The sequence below is a fragment of the Agelaius tricolor genome, unplaced genomic scaffold, assembly GCF_023055355.1.
Source record: "Agelaius tricolor isolate 1412-34295 unplaced genomic scaffold, bAgeTri1.0.p SCAF_10, whole genome shotgun sequence".
In the NCBI taxonomy this organism is placed as follows: Eukaryota; Metazoa; Chordata; class Aves; order Passeriformes; family Icteridae; genus Agelaius; species Agelaius tricolor.
The window spans coordinates 10,367,822-10,389,450 of record NW_027269270.1 but is presented as its reverse complement, the minus strand read 5'-3'; the positions used below and the strand labels follow the sequence as shown (position 1 = coordinate 10,389,450).

Sequence of the window (21,629 nt, the reverse complement as noted above, 5' to 3'; positions counted from 1 at the left end):
CAGTTTTAGGAAATGATGGCATTGCCAGCTAACGGTTTCCCCATGTTTTCCTCCTGCTTTATCCCTCTTGTCCTTCCGCTTTACTCTTACTGGCTAAGTGTGCATGTTTGACCCAGTGTTCTACTCCTGTGCCTGTCCTGTCTCTGCCCTCAGATATACAAGGAGCAGCTGAACACCAGGGTGGTGCTGGTGGCTGTGGAGACCTGGACGGACAGAGACCGCATTAACATTCACCCCGATCCTCTGCAGATGCTGCACGACTTCTCCAAGTACCGGCAGCACTACATCAAGCAGCACGCTGATGCTGTGCACCTGCTCTCGTATGTACCCTTGGCAGTGGCTTACAGTGTTAGCTCCTGTCTGCTGCTTTTCTCTACTTGTCTCTTCTTTTTTTTTTTTTGGTTGGTATTCTCTGTATCAATCAATATCTGCCTTTCTTAGGAAGCTTAATCGAACACCTGTTTTTAATAGGTGTAGAATATACCATGGTCATGTGGACAGATATCTATAATGATATTTGAATGTCTTTGCAACCTGGAGACAGTGTCATGTGTGAAGTGTCTTTAGATGAGCCCTTAAGGACACTTAGCTTTGCTAATCAGGTGTGTCATGTGCTGCTTTTCCAGTTACGATCAGGAGAGGGCAGAGCTGACAGCATTACGCGTTGCCACAAGAGTGTTCCAGTTAGTAAATTTATTCACACATGTGGCTGCAGTGATGATTTGTTAATGGAAGGTCTCCTTTAGAGCTGTAATGAATTGTTCTGAGACACAAAGGATTTTGAGAGGAAATTCCACTTGCATCACTAGGCATGACTTCAGCCTTGAGCAAGGATTATTTTCCTTCATGGCATTGTAAGCAAAGAGGAGGAAATGTGTGCTCCCCTGTGCAGCACAGGGAAAGATCTTAAGCTGTCTCCCAGCAGCATGACATACTGTAAGGATGGAGTAACTAACGTCTTCCATGGTGAATGTATTTTTGCCTGTAGTTCATCTTCTGCAGAAGAAGATAAAAATAGGGGATGAATAATTTCCTCCAGATTTTCTTAATACTGGCATCACAGTACAATGCTGATTTTGTTCTTCATAATACAGGCTCAGTGCTGCTGACATGCACTTTTAGTGACTTCCATGCATGTTTTGTGTCACCTGTTGAAGAGTTTGCCAGCAAACAGGCTCTTCTCATGGTGAAAGGTATCAAATCCAACCTGAAATACAAGAAGTTCCATTTAAACATAGGGCAAAAAACCCCTTTCACTGTGAAGTTGGTCAGATGCTGGAACGGGCTGCACAGAGAGACACTATGGAGTGCCCATGCTTGGAGATGTTCCAAAGCTAGTGGAACATGGCATGCTCCAGCTGAGCCTCCTTGGGGCTTGGGGAGAGGTGAATAGAACATTTCCAAAAGTGCCTGCAATCCTGTCTGTTGTAAAGCCCCTGGCTGTAAGCATTTAGTTAAGCTGCAATCTGAAAGTTCTGATGGCTGTTAGAATGTTCTGAAAAATAAAGACATACCTGTATGGGGTAACCTGTCATTTTAAAAAAACCCATCAATTTTCAGAGGTTAGGTCATTTATACATCATGCAGGATCGCTGTAGGTTGTTTGTAGGCTGTGTAGATTTATTGTTATGACTATGAAGTTAAAATAGGTGTAATTCATAGTAATTTATAGGCATTTTATTGAATAATTTAGATCTTCCAGATTACATTACTTAACTAAATTATTTGGAGCTTATTAACAATAAATAAATAAAGAGCAGTATTAAATTACTTTCCCTTTAGGTGTACTTCTCAGTCTTTTCATTGGGACTTAAAACTTAAATTGCTTTGGATTGAGATAATAATTTTTAAAGTCCTCAGTACTGGTACATTTCAGAAGAGAATTCCTTCACGACAAATCATAAATTAGAATATATTGTGAACTTTTTAAAGAAATGTTATTACTGTATTATCTTAGGAGTCTGGCACTCAAGCTTTCTGTGCTTGGTTTGTTTGTGGGTTAAGACTGATTCTGACTCTAGAAGAGAAAAATAGTATTTGTGTCAAAGCTTACATAAAACCACCTCTTTCAGTGTTGGTATTCTGTTTGTAAACTTGCAGTTGCTTGTTATGCTAGAAATAGATGAATGTACATGCAATCTATCATAGTATGTGTGAGAGTATGCTCTTTCAATAAGCTCTTGGTGCCCAATGTCAACGTGTTATAATTTCTTCATTTTTATTTGTTTGTAAGGAATGTGACATTTCATTACAAAAGGAGCAGCTTAAGTTACTTTGGAGGTGTTTGCTCTGTGGCCAGAGGAGTAGGAGTGAATGAGGTAATTTTTTTTTTTCCATGACTAAAGTGAAATAAAGTAGAATCTCTACATTATAATCTTAAGAGTTCATATGTTTCAGTATCCAGGGCTTTAAATATAATTTACATATTAAAAAGTTAGGATTCTCACAGCGAGCCTTCTTGATCATCATCAAACTACTGCTCAGAATACCTTTCTTTTTAGAAAGTATTTCTCCTGTCTGCATTATTCTCTTAAAGAGAACTTAAATTGCCTTTTATTATATTTAACAGAAATTCAGACCCAAAAATCTCAGAAGGAGTATTTGAAACACAGCACTGAATACTCTTTGTCTTACCACTGTAAGATATTTGATCTTCTGAAGTACCAATGTCTTGTGATTCTTCCTGAAATTTTTAACATTGAAATTAGAAAACAAATTGTCCCTGTGTATTGATTTTTTTTCTATTATTGCTATTTTTTTTCCTCAGTGCAGTGTTAAATTGATAATGAAATTCTCCTGGTTTTATGTGGGTTAAATCCTGCTATTACAAAACTGTACTGCATATATATCAAATAAACTTCTTTCTTTAGATTAACCAGTGGGGAGAGGTTGCCTGAGATTAGGAGAGGAATATTTTATCTGTTATGTACTTTGAGTTTGTTTTCTTTATATGCACACAGAATTGTGATTGACTGCACTGAATTATTGAAGTAGTAGATATGTGGTAAGGCAGAATGAGCCACTGTAGTGTTCATTACAATAACTAATGGGTTTTTGTTTTTTTATAATTGTGCTTCTCTTGGAATGCAGTATGGCCTCCCTTTGCCCATGGCACAGGAACTAGCCCAGAGTCTTGCTCAGAATCTTGGAATACAATGGGAGCCAGCTGCCAGGAAACCGAGTATGTACATGGAGTCTTTTGTCTTCCTTAGCTAAATGCAAACACTTCCTTTATTGTGTTTGAGAGAAATGCTAAAATTGCTGTAACTATAGAACAAGAATTGCTGCTTTTGGAAATATATGTAGTGAAATTTCAGCCTCACCAAAATAAGAGCTGCCAGTTTAGTGGCATTTTGCATGACCTCAGTGATGTCCTGTGTCAAGGTTAGATTCATAATCAACATTCAAAGGTATATTGGTAAAAACACCATTAATTTAATTTAGAACTTATTGTCTATCATCATGAAATCTGTCAGTCCAATAGAACAATCTCTGACTTCTTGAAATGCAAAAATACCTGATTTACAATTGAGGAAATGGTAAGGAATTGAAACCCAGTCTAGTGTGACATTTGCTCAACTTGTTACCTTGCTGCTTCACAGTCAGACCAGATTTGTGTTACCTTAACATGTGTAGAGTGTTGGTACAAAAACTGCTGCAAACCCCTTTTCAGGGCTAAAGAAAATTGTTTGGTTTTTCACTTGCATCTTGTAATGAGTTTGGCTACCTGCTCTCTTTGTTTCCTCTTTAAAAATGTGAATGATAATGTTGACTTTATTGTGAATCACTTCAAAAATCTGTGAATTAGGAAACCATGCCTAGGAATATTGTTTTGTAAAGCAGTGCTTTTAAATTGTGTAAACTAGCAAATTGCTAAACTATTTTCTATATAATTGTTTTACAGGTAAAACAGAGTTCATACAATTTGGAAATCAGAATATTTTTAAACTGAAAAATAGAGGTTTTTGATATGATAGCTTAGTGTCCTCATTTGGATGCCCTTTATAGAGAAAGATTAATGAAAGACCTGGGGAGAGTAGAAATAACCACATAAATGGTTTCTAAATATTTTCCATGGAGAAACTCTGGACTTCCAGTAGTAACTACAGTACATCTATCTTTGGTAGATCATTTTTATGGGCAGTTTGCAGTTTCTGTTTAACCAACCTTAAGGTGCTGATCTTTTGTTTTTATGTTATGAATTTGGTCACTGTTAACTTACATGCTATAGCTGTAAGTAAACTGTAAATCCATTTTCATTCAACTACTTTTTCGGATGAATGTTTGATTGGCTGATTGACATATTACTGTTAATAATTTTGTGCTAAAGGGAAAAAGCCTGGCCTGTCCAGTAACAATCCTCTTTCAGGGTATTCTGTATTTTTAGGGAGGAGAAAATGTGAACATTTAAAATCATCAATATTATGTGTACTGCAGACAGCCTTGTGCTGCCTGTTTTGAGAGCATGGAGGGAAGAACCTTGCCAACTATTTTTAGCTTCATGTAGTGTCTGAAATTTTGTATTGAGTCTTAAGAACCTGCAGATATGGTAATCTGAAAGTATTGTATTAAGGTGTTAGTATGTCTTCAAGTGGGCTGGTTTCCTTTTAGGGGTAGAGTTTGTACAGCCAAGCAACCATCAAATCTTTGTATAATTAGTCAAGCTCCATTTTTATAGTACTTTATATTTCTTGTAAGCATATTTGTAACTTCTCTCCTTTTCTGTTGTATTTTGGTCTTGTCTGAGAAGAGTGTGACTGCACTGAATCCTGGGGTGGTTGCATCATGGAGGAAACAGGGTATGTCATAAATATCAGTAATTGAGGGCTCTGGAATGAGTTCATAGTTTACACGATGGCAGAAATATTTATGCATTCAGTTTTATCCATGTGTTTTAGTGCTAATAAACCAAAAACCAGAAACAGTTGGAACTCAATCCTTAGGTAAATAAATGGTCAGTGAAGTCTGAAGGGGAAGCACATCTATATGGGAGGAATTTCATTGCCCTCCACCCTCACACACTGCCAATGATTCTTTTCTCTATACTGTAAGCAATTGAGTAGAAAAGGAAAACTTCTGAAATACAGGGGTTTGAGTCTTAGAAATCACTTCCTGTCAGAATCTTGCTCACTGTGGAAGCTTGATTGCAAAAATCATGGAGAAAATTAGTTACAAATGAGACAGAAGGAACTTAGTTTCTTTGTGTGGTATTAGGAAATTGATTCCTCAGTAGAGTTACTTTGTGGCTTCCCTGTAGACTTGTAATTCTCAGCCACTGTGGGAGTGCAGCAGAAAACCATTCCATAAATTTGCTCCTGGAATCCAAGGTAAAGCATTGATCAGAATAGATAGTTCATGTGGTGAACTCATCAAAGTATTGGTCTTGCATGGAAATATCAGAAGAAGAGGCTGTGGAATAAGCCTCCTCTGTAAAAAAGGTTAACAGTAAACAAAAACCAGGAGCCAAAAACATGAGCCAGGATGGTCATGTAGAAGCTGATAAAGGACTGACTAATGAAATGAGGGAATAATTAGCTGCACTTTAAAGCCTTTTCACTTAACTCCATCAGTGTCAGGAGACATGTTTTCTGTATGGAATAATTCAGTGGGGAAATAGCTCAGTGGCAGTGAGCTGTTAGGAGAGGAATGGCAAACCTCCTTATGGCATGGTTACCCCAATCTTTCATAGTGTGAATAGATCTCATTCCCAGATCTCAAAACATGACTAATAAACATATCAGACAATTTCTGAGTGAGAAATTACTAATTAACTACATTTTCAATAGTCTGGGAAAAAGATTGAGTTGAGGAAATACGAGAGAAGTCTGTAACATTATGCAAAAATAATTACTCTTTCTTCTAGTATAAGAACTAAGGAGACATGAAACAAGATTAGCAAATATGACAGAAGAAAATGGGATGAAATCGTTCTTCTACCAGTTTGTATTAAGCTGTGAAACTTCTTGCTGTAGCATCTTGTAGGTGTTAAAAAAAACCTGAGAGGATACTGGATTATGCATGCAATAGAAAGGTGAATAGCAGCTACTATGATAATGTGGGTTTACCTTATTAAGAAGTTTAAAACCTACAGTTTTATATACTGTACATAAAGTAGAAATATAAAAAAGGCAAAATGTTTTAAAGTTTTTCTTTTGTTCTGATTTTATTATTTGAGAATAAGACTGAGCTGTTATACTGTTGCACACAGTGGTTGCAAGAAACTGGGATTTACAGTATTTGAAAAAGGTTGTGACCCCTTTGCCCCTTTCCAGTAGCTGGTGATGTTTCAAGGCATTTACTCACCTGATTCTTTACCATTTTAGGGTATACCATTCCAGGAAATTCTCCAAATGCAGCATTGCAGAATACAAAGAATTTTTACTTCGTGGGGGCGGTGCCTGTCTTTTTAACAGGCCAACAAAGGTAATAAATAACTTGGTACTCAGGACATCTGCTACACATTGTAATGAAAATGTAATCATTTCACTGACATCATCTCTTCTCAAATTTATTCAGATGTCTCTGTGGGTATTTTCTTGAGGTTGTAATTAGCTGTTCAACCCCTTTAGCATTTGAAAATAATATTGAGAGGAATGCAACTTGATTTCCATAATTCTTCATACTCAAATAATGATAAATTCAGTATAAATGCACCACTTATTAAGCTGGAAGTAGTGCAAAATAAATCCAGAAGTGTATGCTGCACCTATACTCAATTCTTGGACTATATGTCTGAGGTTGTTCAAAAGAGTGCCAGTTACCACATTAGGAAATAGAAATCCATAGCTGATTTCATATAGACAGTAGTAACTTTTGGTTGTTCTCAACTTCAGTCATGTTAGCTTCATTTCATTTCAAATACACATCTAGCAAGCTATCATTCATAGCTGTTTCCTTCTGCCATTGCTTTTTTGCCTAAAAACTTACCAAGGTCATAATTTTTTCTAAGACAATGTTAGCCTGACATCCCTGTAAAGCTGAGCAGTATAAAAATATTCCATGTGGCTCTTTTTGCCAAGTAAGAGCAATCCAAAGCATTAATATTCTATTGAATCATAGTGTCAAACTGCTGTCCTTGTAGAATTTAATACCACATGAGGCTATTAGGCTGTTCTGTTTACTATGCTATACCCTTTGGTGGACCATCACCTTGCACAATTAACTAAAAAAAATTTTGCTTGTTCAAGTGGTTTTGAATCTTTTCCCAGGGTAGCAATCTTTGCTTATAGAATAAGAATGCAAGAATTCTTACACAAAGGAATAAATAGGGAAATGGAAAAACACAGCTTCAGTTTTTAGTGACAGTTATCAGGCAAAGTAATGTGAAGAAGTTGTCAATTTGACTCAATTTGACAGGATAAAAATCTGATTTATTTTCAGGAAAAGGCTTATGGGGAAATGGTTGAATTATCTTTATATATTATCTGTGCCAGTGCTTTACAGCTTTAAAGTACTTTGGGAGGGAAAAATAATCATACTATGTTTAGAATGCTTTTATTTGGAGGTCAGGAGGTAAGGTAGAAAACTGTGTGTTTAATCCTTTGGTAAGTAAAACAGAGTTGTTAAGCAGTCACCATGATGCCATTTAAAATATTATATCCTGAGTTATACTCTGACATGTAGATGAACATTAAATGGTTCGTGATTGCCATAGGAAATTTGTGTGTGCCTGCTTGTGTTCTGTAATTTTCTTGTTTGATAGAGAAATGAATTTCAGTTTCAGAGTAAGAGATCTTGCTGTTTGCACCAAAGTGTAGTAGAGACAGGAGCTTACAGGGGGGAAAAAAATTAAATGCTTTTTATAATCCTGTCAACATTACTGGTGAAGAAGAGTGCATATGGATATTTCTTCACTATTGATTTGCTTCTGGCACCCAAAATTATAGGTGCTATTGATTACCTATATGGTTTATACAACAAAAGTGAAATGTTATATTTCTTTTTTACTTGGCATTATGATTCCCCCTCCCTGTCCCAACCAAAACTACCAAAGAAGAATTCCATACAAGTTCATATATAATTTGTATTGTATTTTATGTTGTGTTTCATATCTTGCTAGCTCTCCACAGCTTTACTTCCACTAAGCCCATGCAGAAAGGTTTACTCACATCTTTCACCCTTAGATTAATCTGTTCACATTTTAGCTTGTTAACTTCTAATTTAATTTCAACCATGTTCTAGTGGATGTGTTTCTGCTGCTAATATTCTAATTAAATTGGTGATTCCTGATATTCTTATGATTTTAAAGCAGAATTATATTGAAAACAGACAAGCCTCTTGAAGAATTATTTCTGTGACAAGACTGAAAAGTACCTTTAATCAAAATTACAATGTGTGAAACCACTGTAGAATCTGCATCATCCTGAGCTGCAGAATTTATCTGCATTGTATGTATCTGGTTCTAGGATTAGCTGTTTAGTAGTCTTTGTATGTGCTTGTGTATAACTTACTAATAAGGCACATAGGACTTCCTTTTAGCAGTATTTATTTCTACTTATTCTTCTCATGCACAAACATTGCAGAGGAACAGACAGTAGCTCATTGCATGAGCAAGTGTGAGTACCTGAGCAAATCCCAAGAATGATATTGTGGACTGGTTTCCTAAAGGAATTGTCAGAAAACTGGGAGTCCATGGAACAGGAATGAAATCCAAATGTCAACCCCTAAAATATTATTGTAGTATCTCTCTATTTATCATGCTTTTCTGAGATCAGTATCTCCTAAAGAGGACCAGCATTCCTGTGATTTGGCTCTATGCCTTTCATGTGTGAAAAATTCTGATGAGCAGCATTTGAAAACTATGCTGCCTTTTCTTCACTGAGGCATGGCACCTGCATTGTCTGGGACAGCACATTTTTGTGTAGCATTGCAGAAATGTGACACAGAAGTCACTTAACACTAGTTTTATTCTTACTTTGGGGTGGGGGCTTTTTTCTTTCAGCTCTTTGAAGCCACCGAGTGTGGAAATGGATATGTAGAAGCAGGAGAAGAATGTGATTGTGGTTTCCGAATGGTGAGTAGAGTTACAGATTGCTCCACAAGTCTTTCTTACAAAACTTATTAAGGTAAATTAAGTGATTGGTAAGAGAGGGGGGAAAGGTTGTGGAAATGAATTTGTTTTGCCTGTTGTTTGGGAACAATTTTGTTAAAAGCCTGTGTTAAAAAATATGACAATGAGTGCAAAGACAGTGTCCTCTGAACAGCTCCTGTTACACCAATGACAAGGTACAGCTGTTTCCCAGCAGTTTTTGAGTTGCACTGGAGAAGTGCTTACCTCTTGGCTTTCCTGGATAGCATATCTGGAGTGGGAAACTCCTTACTGATACTTTGGAGACTGGTGCCTGTTTTTAGACAGAACAAGTAAACTGTTGTTTTCTTCTCTATTGCAGAAATACTCCAATTATGTTTTTGCAAAAATCTGCCCTCTAGATTTGAGTTCTCGTTCTAGTATTTAAATAATTTTAATTGCACTTGTATTTAGGTTGGAGGTTTTTCCTGCATTGAATACTATTGAGCTAAGCAGCATAAGTTTGGCACAGGCCTCAGAAGGTGTGAATCCCTGTATTGCTATAGCATTGTATGTCACTGTTTTCCCCGTAGTATTTGAGTATTGCAAAGGCTTCTTCCAGCTGATAATTTCAAATCATCAGTGCTAAACTGAATCTTTTGTCTGCTGGTATGTAATAATTTGATGTTGGAAAGATTGTGAAGAAAAAAATTTGTTTAAAATGGAAAACTAAACTTTTTGCTTATTTTTTTCTTCAGGAATGCTATGCAGACTGTTGTAAGAAGTGCTCTCTTTCTAATGGAGCTCATTGTAGTGATGGACCGTGCTGTAATACATCGTGTCTTGTGAGTGTTGCTGCCATGTATCAGTTGTTCTTTTCAGTTGTCTGTGGCAGTCATGTGCAGCCTGTTATAGAGTTATATTCAGAGTGTGTTTTAGGTAGAAGGAAAAGGTGCAGCATATGTAGGTGTATTCTTAGTGCTGAACTATGTTTTTAATTTTCTAGTTTTTCCCACGAGGTTATGACTGTCGATACGCAGTGAATGAGTGTGACATTGCAGAGTTCTGCACTGGGGATTCTGGACAGGTATGTGTACAGAAATGTTCTCTGCTTGCACTGCTGATGTTTGTTTGCAATCTTTTTTTGGTATGCATTTAACAGGAAAATTGTATTAACAAACTGCACAGTCATGTGCCCAAAATGATGATGTAATAATGGTGTGTGAACTATTGTAAACTCAGGAAAACAATAATCTAAGTGGACTCAAAAGATGGCTTCTCTATGTTTATTTGGTTTTTATAAATATTGGGGTTTTGTGTATAATATTTGTGTCAGGCATCCTTCTTTATTCTTTGCCTGGTCTATAACTTAAAAAATAAGAATACACTGCCAATGTGAATGTATTCAAAGGTAATAACACTAAGATTTTATGAAATAAAATGGCTTAAAATAGAATTGTAGAAAATTACAACTAAAGGAGTATAGAAACACAGAATAATTTAGATTGGAAAAGACCTTTTAGATTGAGTGCTACCATGAACCCAGCACTGCCAACTCCACCACTAAACCACGTCCCTAAATGCCACATCTACATGTCTTTTACATGCCTCTAGGGATGGTGATTTTCCTGTGATTTTCTGGGCAGCCTGTTCCAATGCTTGACAAGCCTTTTAGTGAAGGAGTTTTTCCTAATATCCAGCCTAAACCTCCCCAGCACAACTGAAGGCCATTTCCTCTCATCCTGTCATTTGTTACCTGAGCAGAAGAGGCTGACTTCTATATCTCTACAACCTACTTTCAGGGAATTAGAAGGTAGAGGGTGAGAAGGTCCCCTCTGAACCTCCTCTTGTCCAGGCTAAACAACCCCAGATCCCTCAAACTGCTCCTTGTAAGACTTGTATAAAGTGTGTTATGTTTTCTAAGAGAGTGCACATGTATGAAAATTTTAAAATTGCAGATCTTACGCATTTGTCCTGAAAACATTTGGCTAATGTAAAATACAGGAGTAAACAGCAACCAGATGTTGTTTCAATTTTATTTCTTTTAAATAGTCAACATCCTGTACATTTTCCATTTTCACAGCAACTTTGATGTTTTAGGTGACATACACTCCTTTTCAATATTGAATGTTTATATATTTATTCTATTTGTATAAGAACTTCATAACTGATGCAGTCATCTACTGCATCAAGTTCTTAGCCTTGAAGAAATGAGATTCAGGACAAATCACAATCTCTTTGGACATGGGCTGTAGTTATAAATGCCAATAAATTAACAATAACTTCCTTTTATTTTATCATCTGAGACATCAACACATAGACAGGTAGCTATTGCCAATATTTTATCATAAATCTTTTGCTCTGTAGATGGAGCATTCTTAATGAGAGAGAGGAGGGCTTTCTCAAGCTGCCCTCAGAGTGTTGGCTAACACAGTCCAGTGCAGCAGCATTCTCTTTCCAAATTTTCACGGGTCCCTTTTAGATGAGGAAAAAACCTTAAGAATGGTTTAAAGTGAGTCCTTACTTTAATAGTCTGAGGTTTCTGGACCCAGTCATTTGTTTGTACAAAAGAATTTCCAATGCCAAGAGAACATAACAATTAAGATCATTAAGCCCCTGAAGCTCTGTAAGCAATAGACTGGTAGGCTGTGACCAGGTGCTCCCTCACTGTTGTAGTGGAACTGAAATGCATGGGGTGGCAGTGTTGCAAACATGGCCCCAGTATTAGCTACCAAATGTCCTCTTACTGAACACATTGGCTTTCATTTTGCCTCACCTCCTTAATTTCTTCTTGGAATATGCAGGAAGTTAAACTTGAACATTGTATTTCGTGGCTCAAGATGTTAATTTTTCGTTTCTATTTGTAGCTATGAAGATTATTGCACTAATTATGTTTTCAACTCCCTTTATATATGTTGTCCGATTTTCTTAAAAACAGGAAAATTCCATATGTGATAATCTGATGTATTATTACAGTACTCAGGACAATAAAGATTCTTAATTTTTTTCAGTGTCCACCAAATCTTCATAAACAAGATGGGTATGCCTGTGATTCTAATCAGGTATGGAGTGTTTTAAAATCTCTGCACATCAGCAAATAGAAATCAACACATTCTTGTTTTGTTTTGACATTGATTTTTTAAAATCCCGTGTTCCATATTTCTTCATAAATTTTATCCTTTAAACATCAATGTTGCTTGTGTTTTATGCACTCTATGAATTGTAATAATTTCTACTTTGAGTGAAATCCACTTGGTATCTCTACATTTTATACATAGATATTTTATTACACTGCATGTTAATAAGTTCTTTCCAGCTCTGTAAACGTATAAAGCAACTGCTTAAATGTCAGTGGGTATTGGACACAAACTGGCTTTGGGAATCTGGGCTAAAATGTGTACTTCATCTACCCAAATTCATGGAATCTACATCCCAACATGCATGTGAAGGGTGGCAATGAGACATTTGTTGTGGGAGGGGAAGGAGATGAAGTTGTTTTCATTTCTCATTCCTAACATGTTGTATTTTGTTTAGGGTCGTTGCTATAATGGTGAATGCAAGACAAGAGATAATCAGTGCAAATATATCTGGGGATCTAGTAGGTTGACTTTAACTACCTTAAATGTATTTTATTTCTAGTTCATTCCTGCCTTTGCTTTGGATTTTTCATGTTTTTATTTTTTGTTCTTGTCACTACAAGTTAAAGTTTTCTGATCAGTAGAGTGAGTAGACTGCAGTGGGAAAATGACTTGATTGCCAAGTGGAATTCTGCATCTGGGAGTGTTGTCAGTGGGAGTGATGATGTGGCTGCAGTTCTGGGTAGGGCAGCAAATGCTGCTGGTGCGGGGAGGGGGTTGAGGATTTTTTGGGTATAGTTCAAAACCAGATGTTTTGGGCTTTTCTTTAAAGACAGTCTCCAGTTTCATTATCCCATCAGTGGTTCATGCCAAAGCTGCTCCACCTTGCCTCTCCTTCCTATACTATCCTCCAAGTCAGGAAAGTTAGTACATTGGTGTGAACTGAAATATGCATAGTGTGATTTAAGTCCAGAGGTGTTGAGTTAAACAGAATTGCAATTGCAATGGGCTTTGCTTGTAGCAGAGAGGGGCTGAATGTTCTGTGTAAGGACTTGGAGACAATTGAGCAGAGTAGGACTCCCAGGATGTCCTGTGCTCTGGCATTTAGTGTGCTCTTGTGCATTTTGTCTAATCATAACTGCCACTGAGACCACTCTGTCTTATTATTTTATCTTCCTCTATATAATTGTTGTACTTTTCTATTTTCTTTTTTTTAGATTCATTTTTAGAAAAAACAAATAAGCTCATCAGTAAATAATTATGGGTTTAAAACCTATTAGTTCAGAATTTTACTCCTAAAAATAAGTAAAAATTACACTGTGTTCAAGTTTGGTTTTCTGTGAACATCTGAAAAATAGAATAAAATCAACATTGACTTGATGTCAGAACATATGCTTATCATAAATGTCCTATATAAAATCTTCTGAAATGCAGATCAGGTAAAATTACAGTGAAAAACAATGAGATTAAATCTATGTGCAACTGTTATGAAGTGAACAAAATTAGACCACAGGTAAATTTCATATGCAGAATACAATGCAGACACCATGGAGGCTACTTTTAGAAGTTCAGAGCAAATTTTGAACATATCTATAGGTATTTCAGTTTAGCCTGCTCTCCCTTTTAGTCACTGGAAAATACCATCTGTGCATATACATGTGTATTTAAATTGATGGTTTGTATTAAAAAAATTACAGAGAACGACTGCAATAAATTATGCAAGTTTCAAAGCTGTCATGTTGCTAGTGAAAAGCACGTTTCTTTTTTCTTCATCAACAGAGTCTTCAGGATCTGACAAATTTTGTTATGAAAAGCTAAATACAGAAGGCACAACAAAAGGAAACTGTGGAAAGGATGGAGACCGATGGATTCAGTGCAGCAAACAGTAAGTTCAGTTTGGTAGAGATTATTTGTAATTTAAATAGATTGGTAATGGTTTAATATTATCTACTTTTTCTACTTTTTCATGCATGTTTCAGCAGCTTGTTTTGCCTGATTTTGCATCTCTTTTCCCTCATGAGGTTTGCATCTTGAAAAAATTGCACTCTGACAATTCTATAAGTGACTCAGCAATAGATTTGTAAAGCATTCTAGATTTTCAGAAGAATATACTGTGACTTCAGTTATTTCAGAGTAGCTGAGGGACAAGACAGCAAAAAGTCACAAGTTCATAACATAAAAACACCTCAGCAGGTGGCAGGGATAAATTAGGCTACATATACACACACTCTGTTGACTTGCTCTGGGACTGACACCAGATTATGCTGTGTCAAGTTTGTTCCAACATTTATTTTGACCAGAGAGGACCATTAGACATTTGGATGCTATAGAGAAAGGCCTGATTAATTTCCATGTGATCATTACTAGCTGAATATTTGATTAAATGTATTTTTCAAGTAAATGATCATTAGTAGATAGACTTAAATTTCTCCTGATTTACTTCTGTTTTGTAATTTTTAGTTATGTACATACAAATTTCAGTTTTGGAATAGCATTTTCCTTCTTTTACTATTTGATGCTTGTATAGTGGATTTTTTAATATTATTAGTTTTCAGATAGGATCATAAGGAAAGGAGTTGTTTAATTTAGATGAGGTTAGTGTGTTCTAATGTATATGTTAAACCCCTCAATTCTATAAAAGCATTTCTTTGTTGGTAGAGAAATGCAGGACAATGATCTGGCTGACGGGCTATTTATGTTTTTTTCAGTTTTAACAAAGTCAATTTCCAGCATTCATTCAGCTGCTTCTGTGACTTAGGACAATCAGTATTAGTTAATATCCTTCTATTGAAGATTTAAAAGATACGTTGTATATGCTATATAAAATATATTTAACTACATGCAGATATAAAATAACATTAAAAAAGCAGATTCTTTACCAAAACTTGGGCACACACAACTTCACACTAAAAATTGTTATGGTTCTGTTGTCCTGCAAAGGAAATAAAATGCAATGAAGATTTCAAACTTGACATTAATGTGTGGTGTGTAAGCTGCCAGAGAGAGAGAAAAGCATTTCAGCCTAACTTGACAAAGCTTTGTACAGTTTGGCTCCTCCTACTTGTACTGGATTGTTCTTAGAGCACAGATACATTCTGTGCTCATGTGAGCATTCCCTGGTGCATTGGAGTGAACCATGACTTGTTTCTGCTGTCATTTAAATAAAATAATACTTTATTTCCAGGCTTGCACTCTGAAAGTCTGTCATGTGGCTTATGGTAATATATTACTGTGATCAGCAGCACCATTGCCAGACTTTCTTTTTTGTAAGTTTACCTCATATTAAGTCAGTAATATTTTGATTTTTGTTTTCGTTTTCCAGTGATGTTTTCTGTGGCTTTTTGCTCTGTACTAATCTTACTAGAGTTCCACGAGTTGGTCAAGTTCAAGGAGAAATTATCCCAAATTCTTTTTATCATCAAGGACGCATAGTGGACTGCAGGTAAAAGATGATGCAGTGTTCCAACATGATTTATCTCTGTCAAACCTAATTGAATTCAGAGACACATAAATATGAGAGTCTGAATTTTAGGGTAATTGCAGCAAAATCATTATTCTGAGTGATATTTCTCTATTTTAAAAAAATCCCCAAAACATAAAAAGTCCAATATTCCACATTTAAAGAGAGTAAAATGTGCATTATACTCCTGAATCTCTCCCTTGATCCCTCCAATAGCAGAACTTCAGTCAGAACTTAATACTCAGCATTACGTTTTTCTGGGGGTGGAGAAAGTCTGTGATTGCCAAAGACCCATATTTTAAATAGAATGATTTTGAGTGTTAAATACTCAAAGAAACAGCTGTAGTGAAGGCTGAGAGGGAGGAAACTGCAGAGTTGTGGCAGGGTTAGATCTTCAGTTAAAGAGCAGATAAATGAGTTTCAGTCTCCTGCACTGCTGGGTCTGTCCACAATACTGGATTTGTATTTTGAAGTCATTGGCAACATAGCAGTTTTTGTCACCCTAAGAGTACTCTCTTAGATAGTTGAGTCCTGAGTGAACAGTGGTTCTTAATTCTTCCATTATTCCATTATTCCACTAGTGTTTTTATTTAAATCACATGAGAAGTTAGTTTTTTAGGGTTTTTTCTAGCAATAATATTTCACAGCACTTGGAGAAAAAGAAACAAGAAGGAAATGGTCTGTTAGAGACTTAAAAAATCCCCAAAGCCTAAGGTGCCCTTCTTGAGTATTTAGGTCCTAATCTAGACTTATTTTTATTTTGACAACTGGAACACTGTCATTGCTGTGGACAGACAGAAAAACTCTAGAGTTTTGTTCAGCCTGTCTGAATAAAAGAAAGGTGTGGGGCTTTCAGTGTCTACACCAACATGCTTTTAATATTTTCAAAAGATTCCAGTCATAATACTAATACTGTCTTAAAACTTTTCTCCCAGTGGTGCTCATGTTCTTTTAGATGATGATACGGATTTAGGTTATGTGGAGGATGGAGCTCCATGTGGACCTCAGATGATGTGTCTGGACAAAAAGTGCCTGCCAATCCAGTCCTTGAACATAAGCAGCTGTCCCATTGGTTCCAATGGAAAAGTCTGCTCTGGTCATGGGGTGAGTCTGTACTGGGAATGGGCAGCTCAGCTTCCCCAGCTCTCTCTGCTCTGCCTGATCCTAACACCTGAAAGTCTTCCTAAGACCTTTTAATCTGAAACTACAAATGTTGGATTCAGGGCAAGACTGCCATTTTGTGATGCATAAAAAAAAAATTTTAGAAAGGAAAGTTCTCAAATCAGTTCCGCAGTTATATCCAAAGGATTGGGTTTGTAAGTAGCCAGAAAGACGTTTGACATTAGTTATTGGAAGGACTTCTGTAATGTACTACCCTTATTTCAAGCTACTTGCCATCTTGAATTACACTTTTTCCTGCACACTAACACCTTTATGAAGTTGGTCTTGTGTTCATAGATTTATAGCCCATGGCTTAAATAATTAAAATTCCAAACTGTGGGCCCTCAGTAGAGAGGGAGTTCTTGAACAGTTCCAAACAGTTCTTGAACAGATCCAAGGTATATCATTTTACATTCAGACACATTATGTTCTGTTATTCTACCCACAGGTTCATTTGTCTAAGGTGTTTGGTCTGTTTTGATGAACAGATCACTGTTTTAAATACCAATATAACCTTTCCACTGTGGGATTTAGTGAGACAAATACGTGCCTAAAGGGCTAGACTTTGTACAAGAATGGATTATTTCTTCTTGTTGTTTCTACTTGGCTCTGTTTCAAAGTAGAGGGTTAGGTTCAAAATCAAGAATAAAAATTTTAAAATTTGGAAGTAAAGTACCTAGGAGATTATAAATCATCTTGGTACTTCTTGAGAGTGACATGAAGGGTGAGTGAATTATCATACCTGTTTGTTTTGGATTATTACAATTCCTAATTTTAAAAGGGTATTTCAGTTGATCAAACCTGCCATAAAATGTGTTTATCTTCAAGTTCTTAGGTAAGATTCTCCAGTGAGTGCTTCTTAAAAGCAGAGCATGATAAAAGTTGAATTAAAAAATCACGCGTTACTTAGAATCATTTGTGTGGGTAGGTTGTTTCCTGGGTTTCTTTCAGATTATGTTCCAGTGTCCAAAAGACATTAGCTATTTGTCTAAGGATTGACTTCATTTCTAGTCCTATAATCAAAACTTCATCCATTATGTCTGTTTCCTGTGTTATGCTCTTTTCCACAGTAACCTCTTCTAGCAGCACCATTCCATGTTCTTTTTCATATGGGAAGCTTACAGCTATTAACTCTTACTATCGATTTGATGGTTTAGGTTTTGTCCACTGGATAGATTTTTCTGTATCTAATAAATATACTGCCAATTTTAGAGTGCAAAGTTCTTTTTTAGAGGTCATTCAGGTAAATGTAAACTGAGGAAGAACTATTCCCTCTCTTTTGGAAGCCATACAAGCATTCCTCATTGCTGCTTAGGAAAAATGCTGACAAAACCAATGAGAATATATTGACTTTGTTCTACATGGGAGCAGGCTGTAAATGAGAGGTGGGAAAGTGTGACCATGTCCTTAACCTTTCAAAGGCAAATGTTTGTACCCCTTCTGGGCCTCCAGGCTCAAAGTCCAGATAGTTGGCTGCTGAAGGTCTATCTAGTCTAGCTAAATGGCTGTCATTTTTCACAGCCTGTGCAGGTGTGTGCCCGTGATGATAAAACCAGTTCTGCTTTTCCTAGCGTGTGAGAGTATTAGGAGGGTTGAGGCAAACTTCCAGGTGTGTTATGACATTCCAAACACTCAGTGCAATATATACAATATATCAATAGGTACGTTTTGTACCTTGATTTAAATGTCTAATTACATGTTAATAAATACAATGTGACATGTTAATAAAATGTAGTTAGAAATTAAGTGCTGTCACTTTCTTTCCCCCCTAGGTTTGTAGTAATGAAGCCACTTGCATTTGTAATTTCTCCTGGGCTGGGACAGACTGCAGCATTGATGATCCTGTCAGGGATACTGGTGGCAAGAAGGATGAAGGACCCAAGGGTTTGTGTTTTGTTTCAGTTTTTATGTTTTTTCATGTTTTTCTGTTGATAGATGGTAACAGAATTTGCATATAAAAAGCAAATACTATTGTACAGCTGTGTTTAGACCCAGACAGTAAATTCTGCTTCATGTAGAGGAAGTAGATTTTTCTACTTTGAGAATTGATAAAACTTTTACTTTTCTAACTTAAATTTGGGGAAGATTTCAACAGGTAATGTTTTTTTCCTTTGTCCCTTATTCTCTGTTTTTTAATGATCATTTTCATTGTGATTGGAATCTGACTTAGTGTAGCTCTTATTTTTTAATATGATAATAGAATATTTATATTTTACTAGTGATTTTCAGTTTTCTTAGTCAACTAATTAAGAGAGCTGTGGCATAAAAAAGGGAAAACTGGAATGTCCCTGGTAAAATCAGATTCCTTGAAATCATATTGCAATGAAAGAAAAAAGAAATTAAGATTTTTGATAATTTTAATTATTCTTACAATCATTGTTGCTTGTTCTTATGTACTTGGTATGTATTTCAACTACATATGAAGTACAAATACAAAGGGGAGGTATTGAGGAAATAATCCAAAAGTTTTTTCAAAGAGGAAGGAAAGTATTTGGGTTTCTCTCCGACTCCTCTGCCAAAGAATATCTTTGGATGTCTTGGGAGTTGTGCTGTCCAGTTTTTTTAAATGTCTTTCCTGTCATCAGGGCACTGTTCAACATCAGACTATATTCATCCAGTTTTATGCATTTACAAAGTCCCCAGTTCCAGGTTCTTCTGCTCCATTTGCAAGGTAGATGGAGAAAAGATAAGAGTTGTTCCAAAGGGTAGTCCTGAGGACTCAGACTCTAATTAATTACTCTGAAAGTACCAAGGTTTCAAGGAAGGACAGGATTTTGGTATGTCCCTCTGGAATGGCTCTACATCTGTCTTGTGTGCCTTTTTGTGTTACCCCTTGGCAGAATGGTTCCAGTAGACCTTTGCCAAGATCTGTTTGAAGAGATCATCTTGAAACAAGTTACTGGTGTGAAGGAGGCTCTGTAGACCAGTCCAGATTTGTATAAGGAATTTTTACAGGTGCTTCCTGGACTCCCAGTCCCAACATTGCTCATTGTAGAGCTGCCTGGTTTGTCCTCTGCCTTACAAGCCACTTTTCATTCCATTTCCTCTAAAAACCTTCCTGACAGTGGAATGCTGCTTAGAGAGTCTAAAAAAAAATTATGGAGACCAACACTGCAGAGCTGTTCAGTTCTCTGTGTGTGTGGATGAGGAGAGCAGGATTTACAGCTGTGACACTGAGAGCATATAAATTTTACGTTGTTCATTCCCAAATCTGGTAGGTAAGAAATGATTCCCTCCTCTGTGAAAAGGTCTGTAGGAAGGGTAACACAGAAGGTACACTTATCTTTGATAAATTACTGTAAGTCAGATTGCCTCATCTAGGTCAGAATGGAGATACCTTAGTGAAAATTATTACATCAATGTTGAAATATTTTGGGAAAAAGCCTTAAGTGGATAGTATGTGCATGGATTTCTGCCAGCAGGTACGGGCAAAGTTTAGACTGCATTTTTCAGTGGAGTCCTCTGCAAAATGGCAGACTGTGCTTTTGTTCAAGGTGGCTTAATGATCTCAAAAGATGGATTATTTTTCTTACAGTGTTACAGTAATTTACTGATGTTGAATCACCTAGAAATGAATTTAAGAGACTGAACACTATGATCTCTCTGTGTGCTTACAGAGGAATTCCTTTGTGAGAAGATTTCAGAAGAGTGGAGCAGTAGTTTCCTTTGTTGTAATGACCCAACATATACAAGAGTAGCTTCCATTAATTTTTATCCCTTATTACTCCCTATGTCATATGCCAGTTTACAAGTCTAAGACAAGGAAACCAAAATAGTTGGTTTTCCTTAGCCATAAGATTGAATGAAGTGAAACACTCATGATGTGAAAGTTCATCTAATAGGTTTAATCTTTTTCACACCAAAACTCCAAGCATTTTTCTTGCTGCAATTAGAATATATGTAGTTAGGGAGTGTTGCTATTTATTTATGTATTGTTGTGATAATTGACAATTGACTGCTATTCTGCTGCACTTCTCAGACTTTTCCATCATCCATCAATTGCTTTTTGGCTCCATTCTCTATTTCAGGATAAAAAATTTGTGGTCCTTAATTATGTTGCTATTAATTAATGATTCTTGAATTACTCTATACTCAGCAACCTACTGTATCCTGTACTAGCAGATGTACACAGCATTTAGCAGTTTGGGGAAGACAGAGTTCTGCTGTTACTTTTTGGTTACTGCAGAGACTTTGAATTACTTTTAGAGCATGGGTTACCAGTTTTGAAATCAGTGGGACTCCATATACACATGAGATTCTTCTTTGCAATTTAATTTGCAGAATTAGGCCTTTATTTGACTAGTAGAGTACTGTTTGTTTATTTTAATACAGAACTTATGTCTCAAGTGTGTGTGTGTGTGTGTGTTTGTGCGTGTGTATTTATGAAACAGGATAAAAAATCCCCAGATACTTTAAAACACACTTCACTCAGCATGGAGTCTATAAAATCTTTGTCCTTAAGTTCCCATTTGACAGGGAATTAATCTCCTTGCTTGTGGTCTATTGTGACTCCATGAATCTATCAAACTTTTAATCTCTAACCTAGGAGATGTACAGAATTTTTTCCTGAAAAATGTTCCCTTAAGGAACTTCTTAAGGATTAAAAGTAAGGCCTCGATGTCTTGAGAGATTATCTGAACATATCAAAATTTCTAGAGTGTTACCTGAAGCATGTTTCTAGGGTAGGTTTTTGCATTTAAAAGGTGTTACCTGTTTTAGGTCATATAGATAAACAGAGTCCTATTGATAAACACAGTAACAAAGAAAAATATTACTAATTAGTAAAGGAATTACTTTAAAAGTTGAGGGGTTTTATTTTTTCCTGAGGTGGAATTGTTTCCAGTTTTCATATTCTTAATTACATAATGGATACAGTAAGTTTCTGGTAATCAAAAAGAAAGTTTTTTATTGGCAATTTATTTAC

The 21,629-nt window shown here is 36.2% G+C and overlaps 2 protein-coding genes across 11 annotated transcripts in view; one reads left to right on the top strand and one right to left on the bottom strand.

Annotated features, from left to right (window-relative positions):
• The window catches only part of ADAM23 (ADAM metallopeptidase domain 23), a 66,104-nt gene that overhangs the window by 30,290 nt on the left and 14,185 nt on the right, over nucleotides 1-21,629 (top strand). For all 10 annotated transcript variants that reach the window (XR_011680354.1, XM_071434705.1, XM_071434710.1 and 7 more), the window contains exons 11-24: nucleotides 154-320; nucleotides 2,234-2,318; nucleotides 3,091-3,181; nucleotides 4,751-4,799; nucleotides 6,324-6,423; nucleotides 8,942-9,013; nucleotides 9,766-9,852; nucleotides 10,014-10,094; nucleotides 12,019-12,069; nucleotides 12,542-12,605; nucleotides 13,864-13,969; nucleotides 15,407-15,526; nucleotides 16,480-16,648; nucleotides 18,478-18,589. Coding sequence is in view for 9 of the 10 variants with exons in the window: in XM_071434705.1 (XP_071290806.1) it covers nucleotides 154-320; nucleotides 2,234-2,318; nucleotides 3,091-3,181; nucleotides 4,751-4,799; nucleotides 6,324-6,423; nucleotides 8,942-9,013; nucleotides 9,766-9,852; nucleotides 10,014-10,094; nucleotides 12,019-12,069; nucleotides 12,542-12,605; nucleotides 13,864-13,969; nucleotides 15,407-15,526; nucleotides 16,480-16,648; nucleotides 18,478-18,589 (1,354 nt within the window). In the remaining variant the exon portion in view is untranslated. The remainder of the gene's footprint in view (nucleotides 1-153; nucleotides 321-2,233; nucleotides 2,319-3,090; nucleotides 3,182-4,750; nucleotides 4,800-6,323; nucleotides 6,424-8,941; nucleotides 9,014-9,765; nucleotides 9,853-10,013; nucleotides 10,095-12,018; nucleotides 12,070-12,541; nucleotides 12,606-13,863; nucleotides 13,970-15,406; nucleotides 15,527-16,479; nucleotides 16,649-18,477; nucleotides 18,590-21,629) is intronic.
• The window catches only part of DYTN (dystrotelin), a 78,368-nt gene continuing 57,058 nt past the window's right edge, over nucleotides 320-21,629 (bottom strand). The window contains exon 16 of the mRNA XM_071434718.1: nucleotides 320-1,207. The gene's annotated coding sequence lies outside the window, so the exon portion shown is untranslated. The remainder of the gene's footprint in view (nucleotides 1,208-21,629) is intronic.